The 23,667-nt window shown below is 41.3% G+C and overlaps 1 protein-coding gene across 7 annotated transcripts in view; it reads left to right on the forward strand.

The window, feature by feature from the left end:
* Nucleotides 1–23,667, forward strand: part of bin1b (bridging integrator 1b) — a 34,391-nt gene continuing 10,724 nt past the window's right edge. For 4 of the 7 annotated variants that reach the window (XM_061716002.1, XM_061716003.1, XM_061715997.1 and 1 more), the window contains exons 1-9: nt 1–353; nt 10,997–11,077; nt 11,162–11,216; nt 12,742–12,836; nt 14,227–14,262; nt 16,744–16,839; nt 19,333–19,440; nt 20,442–20,534; nt 22,825–22,910. In XM_061716002.1, coding sequence (XP_061571986.1) covers nt 273–353; nt 10,997–11,077; nt 11,162–11,216; nt 12,742–12,836; nt 14,227–14,262; nt 16,744–16,839; nt 19,333–19,440; nt 20,442–20,534; nt 22,825–22,910 — 731 coding nt within the window. In that variant the 5' untranslated portion in view covers nt 1–272. The remainder of the gene's footprint in view (nt 354–10,996; nt 11,078–11,161; nt 11,217–12,741; nt 12,837–14,226; nt 14,263–16,743; nt 16,840–19,332; nt 19,441–20,441; nt 20,535–22,824; nt 22,911–23,667) is intronic. The other 3 variants (XM_061715998.1, XM_061716000.1, XM_061716001.1) reach the window with 3 other exon arrangements.

A 23,667-nucleotide genomic window follows, 5' to 3' on the forward strand; every position in this document is an offset into this window, starting at 1 on the left:
ACTCTGCATCAGTTGACAGAAAGAGTCGAGAGCAGCAGGATATCTGAATCTGCCTCTGCTTTGTAACCAAACGTCCCCCGACCTTTGTTTTCACACACAAAACCCGGATTAAGTTGCACACTGCGCCTTTAAGAAACTGTCAACTGGATTACTGATCCAGGTAGATCACCGGAGGGGTTCTTACGCGCCGCCGTTGCCCGAGGAGGCTCTCCCTCAGCCACATTTCTCCCTCTGCTTCTCATCCTCCTCTTCCTCGCCGGGAACCCTCAGACATGGCTGAGATAGGGAAGGGGGTGACCGCCGGGAAACTGGCCATCAACGTCCAGAAGAGACTAAACAGGGCGCAGGAGAAGGTAGGAGGACACGGTGTCCTGCTGTGAAACTGGATCCCTGACTCTGTAGCACAAATACCAGGAGCCCCCGGTCCTGCTGGACCGAACCGGGGCGACTGGGGCGACTGGGACACCCTGGGGTGACCCGGGTGGGCACCCGGACGCCCTCACCCCAGTCTCACCCCAAACCGCGTGATTGAGTCGCTCCTGTACGTATGAGGTCAAAAGTAAACCGCTTTTAAAGATTTAAAACCTTTAAATAAAACAAGAGATGCTGTTGACATTTGAAGAAAAAGCTTAAGCGAGGTATTTTAAAGCATTATTCTTATTTTTAAATGCTACTTCTGACCACATGTGAGCATAGAGAGCTGCCACTGAGGGGGGACGGTCTCTTTATTGTGATGTTCTCCCCCACCTGGTCACACGTGGTATTACTACATCTGGTGGCTTTAAGAAGTAATGTTTTAGGCCCCGTTTACACGTAGCAAAAACGGTGGTGTTTTCATGCGTTTTGGCCGTTCTTTACACGAAAACGAAGCTCAAAGTCACCAAAAACGATCATTTCTGAAAACTACGGCCAAAGTGGAGATTTGCAAAAACTCCAACTTCACGTTTGCTTGTAAACGGATGGAAACGGCCATTTAGGCTTCAGAACGTCACATTATGAGACAGAAACGTCACCAGCATCATGTGTTTACAATTTGTTTGGCTACGTGTCATTTGTTGATGTTTTTTTCCAGGATTCTGATTGGCTAGCATGACTTTATCTTCTCGTTACACTGCCCCCTGCAGGTTTGGCTGCTCATAGCACCTTAACAGCATATTTATGCCGGTTTGTGTAAATTATGGTATTTTTCAAAACGTAGAGGGGGAAATATCAGTTTTTGTAAATACCTGTCTATGTGTAAATGTGGCCTTAGACTACATGGAAGCTATTCTTTCAAGTCTACCTGAAAACTAATTAATCGAGGGCTTTTCAAGGCCTTTACATCAATTAAGAAAGTGCTAAGTAAGTTATGCTCGTTAAGGGGTTTAACATACATTTATGATTGCAGTATTTTAATGCGGTAAGTTAAGCCTTTTTTTAACAATCATGCACTTTTAAGGGTTCAAAGTTTTGAATTCATTGTTTCAAATCTCATTGAAGCCATCAGCCGATTAAACACCAGGAGCTTTTTGAAAGGTTTTGTACAATTAGATTACTACGATGGGTTTAAAATGTAAAAACAAACTGTAACAGTAACAAAATGTAACGTTGGCTGTGACCTAGACTTTAACCTGGGTGTTTTGTCAGTCAGACGTTTCTACACCATCTTGACATCTCTGTCCCTAAAACGTGAATCCAGAATATTCTCTTTCCCATTAGTAGTAAGACGTTAGTTTGAGGGGAGCTGCTGAATGAAATACTCGTCCAGGACAGAAAACCAAATGAAACCCGAGCGAGCGTCTGTGTCGGGCTCCGAGTTATTATTGTCCGTCCTAATCACTCTTGCTGCTTAAGCCTGCTGAGGTTTTACCCTCTAATCACCTTAGTGCCACGCCAGGAGTGCTGTCACTCAGTCAGCAGACGCTTCACGCTGACACCCCTCACGGCCGGCCTGGTCTGCAGCTCCGTCTCCACCTTAAACCCCTGGAAACGGATCTGGGAGTGGAGATAGATTCTCCTCCGGAGCTCCTCGGGTACCGACCGGGTCACTGGGGGTTTTTGTCCTGGACCTTGTTGTCCAACCAGGAAACAAGTCCTGCTCATCAAAACATTACACTTTGTTTACACAGAATATTTGAATGATTCGTCTTTACGAGTGGGTTCCTCTGCAGGTCCTCTACAGACCACCAGGATCTGGATCCAGACCTGCAGTTCCTCTGCAGACCACTAGGGTCTGGATCAACTTTACAGCAGAAATAAACATATTTACAGTCTAGAACAGGGGTCGGCAACCCGCATGCGGCTCTTTAGCGCCGCCCTAGTGGCTCCTGGAGCTTTTTCAAAAATGTTTGACCTTTTTTTCCTTCTCTTTTTTTTCCTTTTTTTCTATTTTTCCTTTCCTTTTTTTCTTTTTTCTCTTTTTTTCTTCCCTTTTCCTTTTTTAATCTCGACATTTCAACTTTTTTCTCGACATTTTGACTTTTTTCACAACATTTTTACTATTTCCTCGACATTTTGACTTTTTTCTCGACATTTTGACTTTTTTCTCGAAATTGTACTTCAACTTTTTTCTCGACATTTCAACTTTTTTTCTCGACATTTCGACTTTTTTTCTCGACATTTCGACTTTTTTCTCGAAGTGCATAATGAAAAAAAAATCTTCCCCCAGTTATAACTAATATAGAAACATGCAGCATGTGTTGCCTTCATTCTAAGGTTTATACAAGACTTTTCATTTTTTGCGGCTCCAGAAATATTTGTTTTTGTGTTTTTCGTCCAATATGGCTCTAAAACATTTTGGGTTGCCGACCCTTGGTCTAGAACAAAAAACAGTTTAGTCCCCGGAGTTGGAGATGAAATCTAGAATTGAGAACTAGTAATTAATTTATTTATTTATGCATAATTAGGGGGCGTGGATTTATGAATGACCGTGGAACGGCAGTCTGTTGACATGGCTTGGGCTGAGCTAGTAAGCAGGCTAAAGACTCGTCACCTTTCTGGACTAACCAGGGTTGGGCAGATCCAGTTTCTGAGAGTCCCACGGATCCAGAGACCTGAAACTGGACTTTAAACATTTAAAGGGGACCTATTATGGCATCTAATACCTATTTTAAACAGGCCTTGAATGTCTTAAAAACAAACTTTTGATTGTTTTTGCTAAATAAATTAGAAATTCAGCCTCTAAGCCATGTCTTTATCATCCCAGTCTCTAACCTCATTATCTATGCAGGATTCTGAGTGGGCGGGGCTATGATAATGAGGCTCTGTGCTGATTGGCTGCCTGAATGACGCGTAGAAAATGGCAGAAGCTCCGGCCGGCGGAGTTGTCGTTGTTGTTCCGGCCAGAGTTAGTTGTGGGCGTGGTTTCACGCATCGCTCCTGTCGTTACGTAACGACGGGAGCAGAATCTTATTGGCTCGTAGATCCACATCACACTGGACGGCTCATCCGGGCGGCTGTACAGACACTGCAGAATTTGGTTGCTTTCCTCCTTCTCTGAGTTTAGCAGGCTGAGGGGAGACCACTTTATATACAGGACTGTCTCAGGAAATTAGAATATTGTGATTTTCTGTAATGCAATTACAAAAACTAAAATGTCATACATTCTGGATTCATTACAAATCAACTGAAATATTGCAAGCCTTTTATTATTTTAATATTGCTGATCATGGTTTACAGCTTAAGAAAACTAAAATATCCTATCTCAAAAAATTAGAATATTCTGGAAATCTTAATCTTAAACTGTAAGCCATAATCAGCAATATTAAAATAATAAAAGGCTTGCAATATTTCAGTTGATTTGTAATGAATCCAGAATGTATGATATTTTTGTTTTTTTAATTGCATTACAGAAAATAAAGAACTTTATCACAATATTCTAATTTTCTGAGACAGTCCTGTATGTTAAAGCAAGAAAAACGTGTTTTTCATAATAGATTCCCTTTAAATGAGGTCACAGAGGCTTTGTCCAGTTTTCATCATACAGTGGATGATCAGTAAAGGGATATTGAAATATTACTGTACCTTTGACGGGTTGAATGTTGCTTTTATGGAACTTTAAAGGGGAGAGATTTTAAATAGTATGATAGTTAAAGGTTTATTCCTTCACAGAATGACGAAAAAATAAAATAAATACAGCAGCTCTGGAACGACCTGGTCAAAGTCCAGACCTGAACCTGGTTGAGATGCTGGTGGACCTTCAGAGATCTGTGGAGACGTGAAGGTCCAGGGACTTCAATTAACTGAAGTATCGTTAGAAATAAAAGCCAGAACTCCTCCAGAACCATGAGAGACTGATGAAGTCAGACAGGAAACATCTACTGCAGGGGTCGGCAACCCGCCGCTCTAGAGCCACATGCGGCTCTTTAGCGCCGCCCTAGTGGCTCCTGGAGCTTTTTCAAAAATGTTTGACCTTTTTTTTCCTTTTTCTTCTTTTTTCCTTTTTTTCTTTTTTTTCTTCTTTCTTTTCCTTTTTTTCTTCCTTATTTCTTTCCTTTTTAATCTCGACATTTCAACTTTTTTCTCGACATTTCAACTTTTTTCTCGAAATTTTGCCTTTTTTTCTCGAAATTTCTACTTTTTTCTCGAAATTTTGACATTTTTCACAAAGTTTTGACTATTTCCTCGACATTTCAACTTTTTTCTCGAGATTGTACTTCATTATTAATCCCGACATTTCGACTTTGTTCTCGAAACTTTGAATTTTTTCTCAACATTTTTCACGAAATTTTTACTATTTCCTCGACATTTCGACTTTTTTCCTCAAAATTTTTACTATTTCTTCGACATTTCGACTTTTTTCCTCAAAATTTTGACTTTTTTCTCGACATTTCGACTTTTTTCTCAACATTTCGACTTCTTTCTCGAGATTGTACTTCATTATTAATCGCGACATTTCAACTTTGTTTTCGAAACTTTGACTTTTTTCTCAACATTTTTCACGAAATGTTGACTATTTCCTCGACATTTCGAGTTTTTTCTCAAAATTTTGACTTTTTTCTCGACATTTCGACTTTTTTCTCGACATTTCGAGTTTTTTCTCAAAATTTTGACTTTTTTCTCGAAGTGCATAATGAAAAAAATAAATCTTCCCCCAGTTATAGCTAATATAGATACATGCAGCATGTGTTGTCTTCATTCTAAGGCTTATACAAAACTTTTCATTTTTTGCGGCTCCAGACATATTTGTTTTTTGTGTTTTTGGTCCAATATGGCTCTTTCAACATTTTGGGTTGCCGACCGCTGTTCTACTGAGTTCCTGCTGAAGCTGGACCTGTTGAATCACAGCTGTCTGTAGTTCTGCCCACATGCTTTTCTCCCTTTTTCTTGCAAAAATAACAGCACATTCACAACTCAAGTTATTTCACCATGTTCCTAAACAGAATCCTTCAGCTACAGAAAAGTCTTTTCTGTCCAAGGAGCAGAAAACGGTGTTAAACTGGCCTGAGGATCCGAGAACTCAGAGGAAGGTCAGGGTATCATCTTCCCTGTGAAGTCGGGCTGAGCTGGAGGTGAGGGGGTGGAGGGGGTGAGGGGGTGTGTCGGCTTCAGCTGTCTGTCTGCTGGCATGCTGCCCCCTCCACCTCCTCCACCTCCTCCAGCTCCAACCTCCTTAATCTAGTCTAAAACAAAAGAACCAATGCATCTGGATCAGGGGTGTCAAATGTGCGGCCCGAGAGAGATTTTCATGCGGCCCGCGAGAAGTTTCCAACGCAAAAAAACGAAATGTTAATTTACTAAAAAGGAAGGCATAAATAATTGCCATGAATCGCAGCATATCCGATAATATATTTCTTCTACAAATCCATCGTTATTCCACAAAGACAGTAGTTTTCGAATTTTTTTTAGTTTTCTAGAATGCATTTGCCGATTTTATTTCTTTGTAGACGGTCGTTTATTTTTATTAACTGACTACTATTATATATTTTCACAGGAAAAATATCACTGCTAAAAAAGATGATAGAAGATATTTATTCTGAGAATTTCAGTTTTGAATACGAGGATAGTGACAAAGTAAAACAGTTAAAAAAGAAGTGCTGACTTTTTCGGCACACTGGCGTAAATATCCGCGCCAATTTTTAAAAATAAATACACTTAATTGTACTGGAAAAATCTCTAAATCACAAAGAAACACTCGGATGTAATAAGAAAGATTTTGCTTTTAATTAAATTTCCTATAAAAAAATACTTGTTTCTGTTTATCTTTGTAAAATGATATTAAAAGTATCTTACATAATTTGAAAAAAATGAGAAATGTCAAGAAAAGATCCTGAAGAAATATATTTGACATAATTAGAGTGTAAACAAAGGGCATATTTCCTTTAAAATTAACTAAACTGATATTGGATTAAATAACAATAGTAAAAAAAGAATTAGAAAAAAAAAATTTCACACCGTTTTTGTTATTTTGAGCGTGCGGCCCGCGAGAAAAAAGTTTGTCAAATCCGGCCCGCCAAGCAAAATGAGTTTGACACCCCTGATCTAGATGATTGACAGCTCTATTACAATATCCCCTCAGTAAATATCCTGTAAGATTCAGGAAAAGATTGTGTCCTCCTGAGATGGCTACTTGTTGGTGCTCTTCCACCCTGCAGCAGAAACGATCCAAGACGGCAAAGACGACTTCGGTTGAGTCCGGTTTTCCTCTGGATTATGATTTATGAGGGCTGTAGACCAAATCCAGAGTTGGGCTGTTTTTGTGTCAGAGTGGTCATCTTCACGCGTTACAATCTGTACACTCTTATTTGGTTTGGTTAGTTTCCTGTGGTCGTTCTTAACGACGGGTTCGTTTAGCTGTTTGGAAGTTTTTTGGTGGAAATTACGTTTTTCCTCTTGATTTAAATACTTTTTCAGTCCACGCCAGCTTTTTTAAGGAAGTATTACGTTTGTAGGTGGCAGTAATGAGCAACCGTGCTTGTTGTTGGTGGAACCACGTTGGCCACGGTTACATGATGTTTTTTAATTCGGATTTTTTTTTTTTTTTTTTTTAAATTAACATACAGTGCAAACAACGACAAAAGACAACATCAATATGTGTGTGTGTGTGTGCGTGCGTGCCGTGTGTGAGTGTTAATAAGATGATGAAAATAGATACATAAATTGAGAATATTAATTCGAGAGTAAACAAATAAATAATTATCGAATAGAGTGGTGTAGCATGATATCATATAAATATAGCATAATAATATAGTAATATCCTAATATAACATAATTTTTATAAAATATTATAACATATAACCAAATTATATCACCATACTATTATATATAACAATATAATGATACTATTATAATATATATCCCATGAGATTTCATAACTTAATATAATAATATGAAACAATATATCATGTTAATGCCAGGAATAATTATTAGGGTTAGGGTTTTAATTCGGATTTAATTATTCCGAATTAAATAATTCCGAATTAAACTATTTTCCTTCAAGTTTATATGGATATAGTAATTCTGAATTGAGGTTTACATGGAAAACACGTTTGATCGGCTTTATCCAATTCCTCTACAGGTCTGGGGGTTGGGAAGGTTCTGATTGGATAGGGGGGCGGACCGGAAGTTACGTCTATCTATGTTTCCTGCCATCTGTTATTTTAATTATTTCCAGGTCCTCCAAGATATTTATTAAATAAATGTTCTCTGCTCTTGACCACCGTTTACTGCGTGCTGCCATCTTGAAACTTTGTTTGGAAAACAAGCCCAGCGGAATATAAGCGTCATGGAGACAGACGGGCGAGGGAACGAGCAGAAAGAAAGACCAGAATTAATTTAAAGAGGAATGAGTGTATACATGATCGTGGAATTATTCTATTTGGTAATTTTTACTCATTTTAAATCGGATTTAATCTTAATTCTGAATTAAAGAGGAATTAAACTTCCCATGTAAACGCACTGATTGAGACATCGACGGCGTTGCCGTGGCAACCGCGAGGATGTTCAGGTTCCTCACGACTGACTGACAGCCGTCACCAGGTCCAGTCCTGACCCCGGGGCCTCTGCTGGGGGCTCCATGGTTGCCATAGTGATATGTGATTGTAATGCCATCTGGTCGGCTGCACTATGCAGGGCATGCTGGGAAACTCCTCCCGGTCGAGCCGGGAGGAGTTTGGTTTTATGAAGCCGGCGGGGCGACGGGGCGACGGGAGCCGACCCGAACCCTGGCGAGCGGAAGTTGATAGATGAAAAGCAAACAAACGAGTTTTTATTTCCCTGGAAGACGAACGTATGAGAGGTGGAGGCGCCCGGCTCGGCTCCTGCACCTGTCCTCCCCGGACTCCCGGCTCCGGCGAGTGCATCTATATTTACCCTCAGACCGCCTCCCCGTCACCCTTAATACCCCACAAACCGCCCGTGCGCGTCTGCGCCGGGGTATTTTTGGGGCCTGAAACTGAACACCCGGCCCGACGCGAGACTCTTCTGGACCAGGTCCTGAGGGTCCGTCCCCACGGTGACCAGAACGTCCTCACTCAACACAGGAACCGACCGTGTCCTCGCAGTATGGAGCTAGAACAGTCTCATAATTCGCAAATGCACACACCGTTTCACAAATGCACAGGACAAGTTTCACAAATGCACAGGACAAGTTTCACAAATGCACAGGACAAGTTTCACAAATGCACAGGACAAGTTTTACAAATGCACACACCGATTTGCAAATGCACACACCGTTTCACACATGCACAGAACAATTCACACGTGCGTAGGACAAGATATACAAATGTATTTTTGTCTGTGAGCTGCGCTGGATTTGTGTGTGAGTTTTGAGACTCCCCTGACGTGACTCGATCCACAAATACATTTTTTTTAACACAGAAGGATCTGCAACCAGACAGATGTCTTCCTTTGTTTCATCCAATCATAAGAGCGCACCCCACGTGGGAGACGCAGAGCAGTGGATAAAACACGACTTACTCGTAAACCAATTAGATTAAAGGGGCGGATACACCTGCTGTTTGAACTGCATTAGCGCCGTTCGCTTAGAAAAGTAATTAATATTTCGAGTTGGTGGAGTAAAGATAAATAAACAGCAACAGGAGATAAAAGATAAATAAACAGGATGGAGAGGAGATCACTGTTCTGCTTTTCTTGTGATCTCGGTAAAGAAAACAGCGCGATCGGAGATGGTTTGTCGGGCCGTTCAACCAGAGCCGTGTGACGCACGTGTGAATTGTTCTGTGCATTTGTGAAACTTGTCCTGTGCAATTGTGAAACGGTGTGTGCATTTGTGAAACTTGTCCTGTGCATTTGTGAAACGGTGTGTGCATTTGTGAAACGGTGTGTGCATTTGTGAAACTTGTCCTGTGCATTTGTGAAACTTGTCCTGTGCATTTGTGAAACGGTGTGTGCATTTGTGAAACTTGTCCTGTGCATTTGTGAAACGGTGTGTGCATTTGTGAAACTTGTCCTGTGCATTTGTGAAACGGTGTGTGCATTTGCGAATTATAAGACTGTTCTAGCTCCATACCGCAGCGTCTGACACACAAGTACAACTGGAGGCTCTGCCAAACACTGAAACAGATCCCACAGTTGTCCTGAAATAGACCTCGATCTCATCTCTGAGCATTTTGTAAAGTGAAGGAAGATGGTTCTTCCTAGCGAGCTGTGAGAGTGTTAAACACACCTTGGCAGCGCTGCCGCGGAGGGGAAGTCCCGTCCGTCGCAGGATTAGGGAGGCAGGTGGTGGAGGTGACGAAGGAGAAGGAGAAGGAGGAGGAGGTTCGTCCACCTGCTCATCTGCTCAGATCTAGAAACGACAGAACACAAACAAACAACTTTGGTTTGAGTTTCGGAGTCTTGAAACAGGTTTTTGAGTCGGCAGATGAATGTGGACGCTGGATTTGGTTCCCGGTCCGCAGAGATGTTTTTACATGAGCCGCGAGGCCGCGAGGTCTTGATCTCTGACCCTAATAAATGAGGAAAGGAGGAGCTCAGGCCAACATGCCTCACCTCTGGTCGGCTGTGCACATTTCTGTCCTGGTGTCATGTTGAAGGAACATCTACTGAGTTCCTGTTGATTGAAACATTTACTGATGTTTCCAGTACTCGAGTTGTAAAAAAAAATCAGGGGGGATGGTGGATTTTATCCTATGGGGACAGATAATTTGTGCTGATTACAAATAATATAATATATTACAAATAATAGCAGTGACCAAAACACCTGCAGAAATACTGCAGGAATGACATAGCAGCAGTTAAATGCAGCCTTCTGTAAGCTTTAAATATCCACTGGGCTTACATCAAATACATCAAAACACAACAATAAAAAACACTTTTCTGAACTTATCAATATGACTCTGTCCTTCACAGGATAAGGAAAATGGATCACTGCAAAAACTCAAAATCTTAACAAAAATATTTGTCTTATTTCTAGTTAAAATGTCTCATTTTAGTAAAAAAAATCTCATTACACTTAAAACAAGACTCATCACTGGAAAAAACAACAATTTTCACCTGTTTCAAGTAGATTTTCACTTAAAATAAGTAGAAAAGATATTTTTGCTTGTAATGAGAAGATAAATCTTGTCCCACTGGCAGATTTTCCTACTTATTTCAAGTGAAAATTTACTTGAAACAGGTGAAAATTGTCAAATAAGTAATTTTTCTGGTGTTATTTTTCTGGTGATGACTCTAAATGTTGAAATAGCAGTAAAACCACATTCATTGATGAAATGACATAAGGGATGGAAAGGAGGGATGGCAGTTTTACAGGGGGGATGATTTGGACCGTTTTTATTTCAGGGGGGGATGCCATCCCCCCTCATCCCCCCTCAACTCCAGAACTGAATGTTTCCTACTGAAGGAACATCTACTGAGTTCCTGCTGCTGAAGCTGTCTGCAGTTTTGCCCACATGCTTTTCTATTTTGCTGGTTTGGATTCTCCTCTCTCCATCCTCCAGTTTCCTGTGAGGCGTTTTGCCTCTTGTGTGTTTATTTGCGTCGCTCCTCTGAGACGTGACCGCCGGGTCTTGGTGAAGGTGATGGAGTGACGGCGTCTGCTCGTCTCGCCCCGCAGGTCCTACAGAAGCTGGGAAAAGCAGACGAGACGCGCGATGCCGCCTTCGAGGAGATGGTGGCCAACTTCAACAAGCAGATGGTGGGCGGCCATTTTCCTCCGTTTCTGAGTCACGTGAGCCTCGGATGCAGAATCCCCCCCTCTCATCTGTGTTTGTCGTTTCAGGCAGAAGGAACCAAACTGCACAAAGACCTGAAGGCCTACCAGGCTGCGGTGAAGAGTGAGTGTCCCGGGTTTCATGGTCCGGCAGATAAACATCACCATTTATTTAACAAGATTGGAGCCAAAAACCAAACAAAAACATTGTGGGCAACCCCTTTAGTGATTCTCAACCGGGGGTCCGCGGCCCCCTAGTGGTCCGTGGTGTTAATGCAGGGGGTCAGTGATAATAAAATATAGATTTTTAAAGAAGATCCTCTGAAACTTTTATAGAAATAGATTATTTTTTTATTCAAATTTGACCGACACCTTTATCTACCTAAATTACAGAGGGTCACATGACCTTCTTTTACTGTTTTACAAAATGTTACTCTATTTTAATAAGAAATCTTGCAATCGTTTGCCTTGTTGAAGTTACTGCACAACAATAACAATAATAATAATAGATTATTTATAGAGCACTCTTCATTCAGGGAATCCCCGAGTGCTTACAAGATTAAAACAAGTTAAAACAAGTACAGGAAAAGGTCAGAATCAATAAAATGTAAAAACTCAGAGACTGAGAAGCGGCGAACAAATACACCAGCCTCCTCTCCTCTCTACTCTCCTTAACAGTTAAAAGCTTTCCTAAATAGGAAGGTTTTTGACACTGTTGATACAAACGTAACATGATCTGCATCCTTTTCAAATTAAAAGCCCCCCAGTTTCAGTGGGGATATGCCTTTCAGTTCTCCAAAAATGCTTTTATTTTGAAATATTTGCAGGAAGCTGTTGGGGGAACACTCATTAACTTCCAACGTTCAATTTAGCGCTTGATATTCCAATAATGTTAAAAAAAAACTAAAACAAAGAAGAACAGGATAAGTACAAAGAAGAAGAAGGAAAAAAGGAGTAGTAGATGATAATGGATCGTATAAAAAAAGACGGCTTGTTCTGAACGTAGCAGTACGGAAGAGTATTAGGGCCAGGCAGGAGAAAAAATATTTGAGAGGGGAAGATTTTTTTTTATTGTGCACTTCGAGAAAAAAGTCGAAATGTCGAGAAAAAAAGTTGAAATTTCGAGAATAATGTTGAAATACTATTTCAAGAATAAAGTCAAAATTTCGCCTTTTTTCTCAACATTTCAACTTTATTCACAAAATTTGGAATTTTTTCTCAACATTTCGACTTTTTTCTCGAAATTGTACTTCAACATTAATCTCGACATTTAGACTTTTTTCTCCTCAACATTTCGACTTTTTTCTCGAAATTTGGAATTTTTTCTCAACATTTCAACTTTATTCACAAAATTTGGAATTTTTTCTCAACATTTCGACTTTTTTCTCGAAATTGTATTTCAACATTAATCTCGACATTTCGAAAGAAAACAGACTCAGAGTTGACCAAAAATTTGCATTTGCAGGGGGTCCAGGACCCCAGAAAGGTTGAGAACCACTGACTTAGATCATTATTATTGGTGCCGAGACGCAGCGTTTCACCTCCAACCCGCCCTCAAGCACGGAGGTGGAGGGATGATGGTCTGGGCGGTACAAGGACGCGCCGCAGAAACGTCTGCTGAAGCTGAAAGGTGTGTGTTTGTGTTTCAGCGATGCACGACGCCTCGCGGCGGCTGCAGGACTGTCTGGCCGACATGTACGAGCCCGACTGGTTTGGAAAGGAGGAGATGAACGCGCTGGTGGAGGTGAGGCAGGGAACCGGGGAACCAGGGAACCAGGGAACCGGGGAACCAGGGCCAATTCAAACCTCAAGAATCAATTTGATTTCTATTCTTAAGATTCAGAATCGATTATCACGATTTGATTCAATCCTATTCAAGACTTCTTTCAGTCGTCTGTCTGTCAGATGACTAAAAGTAGTGATTCATAAACATACGGTGTATGATGTACATTCAGAATCTGCTCTCTTCAACTCGTACATGTCTTCTGTAGCATCTCATATAGGGCTGGGGATCGATTCAAATGTCAAGAATCGATTCGATTCCGATTCTTAAGATTCAGAATCGATTATCACGCTTTGATTCGATCCGATTCGATCCCATATTGATTTGGGTTAGTGTTATTAAAACTGTTTTTTGAGCTGTTGCCTGAATTACATGACTATATATTTATGCAACATATCAATACTAGTATTGTATTGAGATTCAACAGCAAGTATTGGCAGCTAATGATGCTGTAAGGACCAATCAGCTCCCAGAATGCTGATAGAACTGCTTTAGAAACATCATGTGGGGCAGAATTACCGAACACGGACGCCAGAGATGTTTATATCTGCTATTACGACACTAACCTGGTGCCTAATAAAAAATATGACTTTAAAATTCACCCTAAAGCTGTTATTAATTATGTACTAATGCACTTTTACTTTAAGTTTAACATGAAAAAGACATTCTCAGCCAGTGACAATGTAAACATTGTTTTTACTTTTATTAAAAGTCAAATAAAAATATATTATTTTTCAAATTTTCTTGGACCGACTGATACATGTCTATTACCTCTTGCGAGACACCATGACGTAGTTTGGTTCCGTTACTGAGATCCTCGTTTTCAACTACAGAATACGGCGCATATCTTTGCATATTAACCCTGCAATCTTTTGTACTTCTTCCTACTCCTTTTCAAGCATGTTAATTATGATGGATGCATGTTTTTATTCATATTTTAGTTTAGTTTTCTTATTTACATTTATTTGTTATTGATTATAACTGTTTTGTTTTGTATTCACTACTGTTTCATGTTCGATCAATTCAATTTAATGTAACAATGACAAAAAACGATCTCTATACATAGGAATCAATTTCTAGAAATTAATATGAGAATCAATTTGGAATCGGAAAATCTATTTTTTCAACACAGACCTGCATGAAACAAGTTCTCCAGAAAGGTCCTAGAAGCTGAACGGCGGTGGCGCCGTCTCTGCAGGCCCACGTTGGGTCAGGTCCTGGTCCAGGTCCTGGTTCAGGTCTTAGATTCAGGTCCTGGGTTCAGGTCCTACATGTGTGTTTTCTGAAGGTCCGGCTCATGTCTCCTCTCTTGTTTCCCTCTAACTGCATGCGTCTCTCTGCTCACCTGAAGGAGATGATAGAGAAGGAGTTGGACTGTAACTTGGAGGTAAAGTGCCAGAGGCTTCCAGTGTTTCCCACAGACCCCTGAACCATCACACCAGGGGTTCTGGGTCTGCTGCAGGTCCAGGTCCCTGAGGGGGTTCTGGGTCTGCTGCAGGTCCAGGTCCCTGAGGGGGTTCTGGGTCTGCTGCAGGTCCAGGTCCCTGAGGAGGTTCTGGGTCTGCTGCAGGTCCAGGTCCCTGATGGGGTTCTGGGTCTGCTGCAGGTCCAGGTCCCTGAGGGGGGTCTGTGGGACTCACTGTTGCAGCTCTGCAGGACAAGACCTTGTTTCCACACTGCCAGACACCCCACACCACGAAAAACTAAGTACACCCCTCGCTTGTAGATCCACCTCCAGCAGGAACCCCCAGTAGATGTTTCCTTCAGTAGATGTTTCCTTCAGTAGATGTTTCCTTCAGTAGGAACATCAGTAGATGTTTCAACCAGGTTCAGGTCTGGACTTTGACCAGGTCTCTCCAAAGACCAGCATCCCTCCACCTCCGTGCTTCACAGTGGGTCTAGTGCAGGGGTCGGCAACCCGCGGCTCTAGAGCCGCATGCGGCTCTTTAGCGCCGCCCTAGTGGCTTCCTGGAGCTTTTTCAAAAATGTTTGACCTTTTTTTTTCCTTTTTTTTTTTCTTTTTTCCTTTTTTTCTCTTTTTTCTCCTTTTTTTCCTTTTTTCTTCTTTTTTTCCTTTTTTTTCTTTTTTTTCTTCCCTTTTCCTTTCCTTTTTAATCTCAACATTTCGACTTTTTTCTCGAAATTTTGACTCTTTTCTCGACATTTCGACATTTTTCTCGACATTTAGATTTTTTCTCAATATTGTACTTCGACATTAATCTCGACATTTCAAATGTTTTTCTCGACATTTTGACTTTTTTCTCAACATTTTGACTTTTTTCTCGACATTTCGACTTTTTCTCAAGATTGTACTTCAACATTAATCTTGATATTTCGACTTTTTTCTCGAAATTTCAACTTTTTTCTTGACATTTCAACTTTTTTCCAGAAATTTCGACTTTTTCCCAGAAATTTAGACTTTTTTCTCAACATTTCGACTTTTTTCTCAACATTTCGCCTTTCGCCATTTGCCTTTATTCTAAGGCTGATACAAGACTTTTCATTTTTTGTGGCTCCAGACATGTTTGTTTTTTGTGTTTTTGGTCCAATATGGTTCTCTTTCAACATATTGGGTTGCCGACCCCTGGTCTAGTGGGTCCAGACGTCTGCTGGTTTGTTCAGATGTAGTGCAGCAACCTTTTCTTCTCAGGCCCTGACACACCAAGCCGACTGTCGGCCGTCGATGAGCATCAGTGCGCGTCGGGCGAGCTAGTTTCCCCGGTGTGTCCCGCATGTCGCCACAGGTCGGCCGCCCGTCGGCAGCTTTTCAGCCGACATGTCGAATTGGCATCGGCCGTCGGTCAATCACTCTGTGATTGGCTGTTCCCAGAATTTCCCAGAATGCTTTTCGACGTCATTTGCGGACTGAATAAAAAAAAAACAACATGGCGGACATTTCTTATTTTTTAGTGAATAAAATCAATATTTTGAGTTAGTTTCTGCATAAAAATGCGTTTTGATTACATTTCTAGCGAGAAATATATATTTTACCTTCATAATATTCACTCAGTGAATGTATATAATCACTCGTTTTCTCGTTATTGCGAAGTCTTTTTCAAACCTCGCCAGAATAAAGGCTGATTTATGGTTCTGCGTTACACCAACGCATGAGCCTACGGCGTAGGTTACGCGCCGACGCGCGCCCTTACGCCGTACCCTACGCTGTACCCTACGCCGTACCCTACGCCGTAGGCTCTGCATCGATTTAACGCAGAACCATAAATCAGCTCCCGAGCCGGCAGGCAAGCAGAAATCTTGAAATTTTCGAAGCAAATTTCTTAACAGGCGTAGCTACAACTGTTAGATTTCATCTATTAAACCAACATTTATCTTCCTAAATGATTTATTTCAGCCAGCGGTAATTCTCCACAGAGCTGCAGGTTTCTCCCCGGGACGACGGGAGGTTGACCTGGCGATCTGGGCTGCTGCTGCGCCCCGGACCGGCGGCTCTTCTCCGAAAATATTGCAGCAAATTGAAACGCAGACTGCGCAGAACGTACGCGATAGTCGGCCTTTGTGTGACGTCTTTGCGGTGTGTTCAAGTGCTTCTTTTTGAGCCCGACACAGGCGACGCGAGGCGACACAGCAGTCGGCCGACAGCGGGCGACGTCGGGTTGGTGTGTCCTCGGCTTTATACCATTGCTAATGTCTCTCCCTCTTAGCATTGTGTTGCTATACACCTGTTTACCCCATTAGATCCTGCAGAAGCAGTGGGGCTACATTTACTTTAGCTGTTGTGTGAGTATAGAATGAGACTGATCACTACGTCACTACGTGACTACATCACTCATGTGTTGGTGGCAGTGTGGAAACAGAAGGTTCAGGGGAAAGGCTTGAAGGAGAGTGATTCTGGGATGTTGTTTTTCAGGACACGGACACGCTGTGGCTGGACTACCACGTGAACATCACCGATAAATCCCTGCACGGCATGGACTCGTACCTGACCCAGTTTCCTGAAATCAAGGTGGGAACCCTTCTGAGAGGAAACACATGCAGACGCAGAATAGACTGCAGTCCTGCTGGCCTTTCAAAATAAGAGACTTTCATCATTCAATGTGGCACAAAATGACGAAAAGTTTCAGAGCAATGCAGAAGAATGGATGGCCTTGAAGACGACAAAATACGATGCATGTGATAAATGCAGAAAAACAAACAAATGGCACTTTTCCACTAGTACTTACTCAGCTCGGCTCTCCTCCACTCGGTTTGGTTCTTTCCCACTAGGGGTCTAACGTGCTGAGTAGATACTTTTCTGTAACTTTTCTGCCGAGGTTCTAAGCGGCTGAGTCGACTGTATCTGACGTCATCACACTACAGGCCACCGATTGGTCGGGGGGTTGGAGTCAGACGTCTGAGTCAGGATGTGACATCAGAGAAAGAGCGGCTTCTTATTTTATTTTATTCAACCAGCAAAAGTCTGTTCTGGTCCAACTCTGAGGTGCAGATGTTCATAAACCTGGTGCTGAGGAGAGAATTAAAAAGGGATCTAGACGGAGATAAGGAACGATCAGATCTACCAGGAGCTCTGTCACTTCATAGCTGCTCGCGGCTCCAACTGACTTTTCAGCAGCGCAGAGACAAACTAAAAAAATTAAAAAGCGTTGCCGCTTGAAGCTTCTCTCACTAATTTTTTAACTTGATATATAGAGGGTCTGCATTGACGTCACATTCCTGCTGGACCAGCCCCCTTACTCGCACTGAGTGGCAAAAATGTCTGCAACTAGTGGAAAAGACGGGATAACAGCTGATTATCAGCTTAAACTAAAGGCAGTTGGACTTGACAGTGACCCGTACAGTTACCCCAAGAACCAGTGGTCCATGGACATTAATATTTGGTACAGTTACCAAGAACCAGTGGTCCATGGACATTAATATTTGGTACAGTTACCAAGAACCAGTGGTCCATGGACATTAATATTTGGTACAATTACCCCAAGAACCAGTGGTCCATGGACATTAATATTTGGTACAGTTACCCCAAGAACCAGTGGTCCATGGACATTAATATTTGGTACAGTTACCAAGAACCAGTGGTCCATGGACATTAATATTTGGTACAGTTACCAAGAACCAGTGGTCCATGGACATTAATATTTGGTACAGTTACCAAGAACCAGTGGTCCATGGACATTAATATTTGGTACAGTTACCAAGAACCAGTGGTCCATGGACATTAATATTTGGTACAGTTACCAAGAACCAGTGGTCCATGGACATTAATATTTGGTACAGTTACCAAGAACCAGTGGTCCATGGACATTAATATTTGGTACAGTTACCCCAAGAACCAGTGGTCCATGGACATTAATATTTGGTACAGTTACCAAGAACCAGTGGTCCATGGACATTAATATTTGGTACAGTTACCAAGAACCAGTGGTCCATGGACATTAATATTTGGTACAGTTACCAAGAACCAGTGGTCCATGGACATTAATATTTGGCCACGAATCAAGTTTCCTGATATTTATATGAACTTAATTTCTACACCGGGGAAATACACAAAGCAAAGCTTGAAGGCTTACAAAAGTCTTGACGCTTGGTCCGACTTCAAGGCAGGATTTGTTGGCGAAATTAAAGTGATGAGGACACCGAACTTTATGATTTGACCGTTTAACGTTAGCTACCCAAAAATCCAACATTACCTGATACAAAATGGGAACCGCAAATCCACGTTTCGGTGTCTGGAATCCAGTTGTTTCTGCGAATTGCAGTGATCCATTTGTCTCTCTTAAGCCTATTTTTCGTCAGTCTGTAAAACAATGGCTGTGTCCGAAATTGCATACTTTCACCTTAATGAATAGCAAAAACAGTATGTGAGATTTATGAGTGCGTCCGAAACATAGTAGTATACATACTACTATGTATATCAATCCATACATAGTATGGATTGATGGACACTAGCTAAGCAGAAACTTCCCACAATGCAATGCAGCGGTGTTTGGTTGCTAGGTGCTGCGCAGATACGTATATGTCATAAGTATAATATTCCTCCCGACAGGAAGTGACCTGTGCACTCTGAATAGTACGTCCGAATTAATGCAGACTACTGATATTTACTCAAAGGTGTCCCGAACTTAAGTATACTTTTTAGTATTACTGTTTAGTATGGCATTTCGGACGCACCATTTCGAGTACAGTCGATAGCACAACAGCTCTTTCCCATTTTAGATGTTTTTGAGTTGCTCAAACTGAAAGTTTACGCTGCTGTTATGGAAAAGAAACCAGGCCAAGTAGAGCTGAGTTGAGATGAGTAGAGTTGAGATGAGTAGAGTTGAGTAGGTACTAGTGGAAAAGGGCCAACGTGAGGTTGTTTCCTGGGACGTCCTGGCGTCTCCGTCCAACAGGACACAGTTTCCCCTGCTGTGATCGTACTCGTGTTTATGTATGTGAGACACGGCGGCGGCTCGTCCGTCCAGCGCGGTTCATGACCGAAGCTTGTGCTCATGTGCGACAGGCTCGCATCGCCAAGCGCGAGAGGAAGATGGTGGACTTCGACAGCGCCCGCCATCACTTCGGCTCCTTACAGAAGGGCAAGAAGAAGGACGAGGCCAAGATCGCCAAGGTAACCAGCCAACCAGTTTGGACGTTCGGCCTGCAGTTTGTGTGCGTTTGAGCGTGCACGAGCGACTTAAGGTGGTATGAGAGATAAAACTGTTTCTGCAGCATTTATATGGGACATTTCTGTTTCAGGTAAATGACTTTCAGACTATTTCTTTATTTGATATAGTGATGCACCGAAATGAAAATTTGTGGCCGAAACCGAAACCGAAAATAATAATAAACACTTGGCCGAATACCGAACATGGTTCTTCGCAGTTTTTCATTTATTTTGCCAATTTTTTCACCATTTTTTTCAAAGAAAAAAATCTTTTACAAAATTACAAGGTAGAAAATATTTATTGAACATAAAAAACTGAACATTTTTTAATTTCCCAGCATTGTTATTTTGGTTCCACCTCGTGGTGAATGTTAGGTAAAATTCTTATGTGGTTACTTTTTGGTTGGCCAATGATTTACGTTTGTGGTGCGCAACTTTTACAGGAGTGGCCAGTCTATTTCCTTATATTACAACGCTGTTATTAATTGTTCGTTTTTTTTCCCACTTATTCCACCGAACACCAAGTGTTTTTTTGCCTTTTTCGGCCGAACAATTTCGGTTACCCAACAATCGGTGCATCACTAATTTTATATTTTACATAAAAACCTATGAAGCCGTTTTATTTTCCCAGACTGTGAATATGTTTATTGGCCATTTTAACCTGGAGGATCCAGACCTGCAGTTCCACCTCAGGTCCTGGTCCAGACCCTTGTGGTCAGTGGTGGAACTGCAGGTCTGGATCCTTCATTTTTTTTTGTCTTATTTATAGTTTTCTAGTTGGTGAAGAGGGAAAAGCGTCATTTCCATTCATGCCACCTTAAATCAGCGTTTGCAGTTTCACCCTTTACATCCAGCTCATGAAGTTTTGTTGGAGTCTTTCAGGCCGGCGTGTTCCAGCACTAACGTGTTTGCGTTTGCTCCGCCTCCTCCGCCTGCTGCATGCTGGGTGTGCTTGCTGTGGTTAGCCGGCGGCCTTGTTGGAGATGGCGGCTCCCAGCTGGGCCCAGGGTTTGATTTCAGCCCACCAGGTGGCTCAGACTAACCTCTCCTACAACCAGGTGAACGCTCTGGTTCTTCTCCTCTTCCTCACACCCCCCCTTTCCCCAGAGATAACTAAATAAAACACCAGAGTTGTCAAAAGTATTCACATCCATTACTCAGGTAGAAGTATAGATACTAGAGTTTAAAAATACTCCTGTAGAAGTTGAAGTATCAACTCAAGTTTTTTACTCAAGTAAAAGTATAAAAGTACTGGTTTCAAAACTACTTAAAGTATAAAAGTAAAAGTAATGTAAGGGGGAAAAAAGCCATTAAGGACAAAAGCCATTGAAAATGAATGTATCTTAGTATAATGCAAATATATTAAAGAACCATACATGTGTACTATTGAGCATTAACATGTGTTTCAGAGAGCAGGAGATATGATGACTAGTTGCCTATAAGTATTGTAATGGCGCAAAAAGTCAAACTTCAGAGGCATGTTATCATTTATCCTAACCTTTATTGGAATGTACATCCAAGTTTAGTTGCAGGAATCTGAGGGAACGGATGTAAGAACAAAACTGGACAAGAACATCTGAAACAACCACAACCAAATTCACTCTATCCGGATGGAGCAATTTAACTGGATAGTTTTTTTTAAAGGCCGAAATGAAATAGAGTAACGAGGCTGTTTTTAAAACGTAAGGTGTAAAAAGTACAGATAATTGCATGAAAATGTAAGGAGTAAAAGTAAAAAGTCCTCCAGTGAAGTATAGATAACCAAAATTTCTACTTAAGTAAGGTAATGAAGTATTTGTACTTCGTTATTTGACACCTCTGTAAAACACTCAAGTGTGCAGGCGGTCACATGATCAGCAGTGGGCGGAGCTGAACCTGGAGCTCCCGCAGTGTTTGAAATATCTGCTGCTCATCTTTGCAGTGATTTAAAAAGTGTCATGGTTTGGGCTGATGGCTGCAGACTAAAGTTGCTTTCGTTAACAAAATTTATGATTAAATATCGTCGTCAACGAACCTTCATCACCTGAGGAAAACGAGACAAGACGCAACGAAAATGCTGGCCATGTGACGATAACGATAATTAAATATATAATGCAATATCGTAGAGGAATAAAAACGAGACTAAAATGTAGATTACAAAATAAAAACTCTGTTAAAATGTGTCTTTATTTTCGTTGACCAAACGAGGCGAAATGTTCTAAAAAAGATCCTTAATGTCCATGTTTTCAGTAGTTTCTCTGGTTTAATGTCCATGTTTTCAGTAGTTTCTCTGGTTTAATGTCCATGTTTTCAGTAGTTTCTCTGGTTTAATGTCCATGTTTTCAGTAGTTTCCTCTGGTTTAATGTCCATGTTTTCAGTAGTTTCTCTGGTTTAATGTCCATGTTTTCAGTAGTTTCTCTGGTTTAGTTCTGCTGGGTGACGTTAGTCCTCAATCCCAGTCGCTGCAGCAGGAATCAGATCCAGAAGATGCAGCTGCAGAGTTAGAGGCTGATGCCGTTAACGCAGAGCTCTAGTTAACGTCATTAAAAACAAAGTTACAGAGAGAAACGCAGGGATCTGCTCTGGGGCTGGAGAAGAAGAAGATCCATCTTTGGATACACTTTCCTACATAGACGTGGAAAAGAAAACCCAATGTGTCGTTGAAAAAGAAAAAGACGGAGAGAAATGCGGAAAAATAAATATGTTGTAAACTCAAATTAGAGTCTTCTGTATCTGGAATGAATGTATTCTTGAGTCTATAAGGTAACAATAATATAATAATAAGATAACCTTGTTTGAATTGTAAAATGGGTTTGGCTAAATACAATATTGGACTAAAATAAGACTAAAATGCTCAGACTTTTAGTCGACTGAAACTTGAAATGACTAAAAGGAGTAGAACGTGACTAAAACTAATAAAAACTAAAATGATAGCTTGCCAGGCTGATAAAATCAACACTCCTGCAGACACGGTGAGGTGGGAAAGTTTCCTTTACCGTTACAATCCAAATTATCACCTCATCAATCAAAGAATCAGCAGTTCTTAGTTTACACGTGTCAGTCCTCTGATTGGCTGCTGAGAGGTTTGTTATCTTCCGTCCTTCTGCTGATCATGTCTGCCGACCTGATCGCAGCCCGATCAATCAGAACCATCGCTTGACTCTTTGGTCTCCCTGCAAGGACCCGTGTGGCCTTCAGGCTGGAGACGCAGCAGAGCCAGATCATTTAGGGTGTGTGTGTGTGTGTGTGTGTGTGTGTGTGTGTGTGTGTGTGTGTGTGTGTGTGTGTGTGTGTGTGTGTGTGTGTGTGTGTGTGTGTGTGTGTGTGTGTGTGTGTGTGTGTGTGTGTGTGTGTGTGTGTGTGTGCAGGCCGAGGAGGAGCTGGGCCGAGCTCAGAAGATCTTCGAGGAGCTGAACGTGGGCCTGCAGGACGAGCTCCCGGCGCTGTGGGACAGGTGAGACCCGCAGATACGCACCTTCATCCGTCACTCAGAACCAGTACTCGAATTGTAAAAAATAAATCAGGGGGGATGGTGGATTTTATCATATGGGGACAGATAATTTGTGCTGATTACAAATAATATAATATATTACAAATAATAGCAGTGACCAAAACAGCTGCAGAAATACTGCAGGAATGACATAGCAGCAGTTAAATGCAGCCTTCTGTAAGCTTTAAATATCCACTGGGCTTACATCAAATACATCAAAACACAACAATAAAAAACACTTTTCTGAACTTATCAATATGACTCTGTCCTTCACAGGATAAGTAAAATGGATCACTGCAAAAACTCAAAATCTTAACAAGAATATTTGTCTTATTTATAGTTAAAATGTCTCATTTTAGTAAAAAAAATCTCATTACACTTAAAACAAGACTCATCACTGGAAAAAACAACAATTTCCACCTGTTTCAAGTAGATTTTCACTTAAAATAAGTAGAAAAATCTGCCAGTGGAACAAGATTCTTTCGCTTGTAATAAGAAGATAGATAAATCTTGTCCCACTGGCAGATTTTCCTACTTATTTCAAGTGAAAATTTACTTGAAACAGGTGAAAATTGTCAAATAAGTTATTTTTCTGGTGTTATTTTTCTGGTGATGACTCTAAATGTTGAAATAGCAGTAAAAACACATTCATTGATGAAATGACATAAGGGATGGAAAGGGGGGATGGCAGTTTTACAGGGGGGATGATTTTGACCGTTTT

Source organism: Cololabis saira, chromosome 24 (genome assembly GCF_033807715.1).
Source record: "Cololabis saira isolate AMF1-May2022 chromosome 24, fColSai1.1, whole genome shotgun sequence".
NCBI classification, from domain to species: domain Eukaryota; kingdom Metazoa; phylum Chordata; class Actinopteri; order Beloniformes; family Belonidae; genus Cololabis; species Cololabis saira.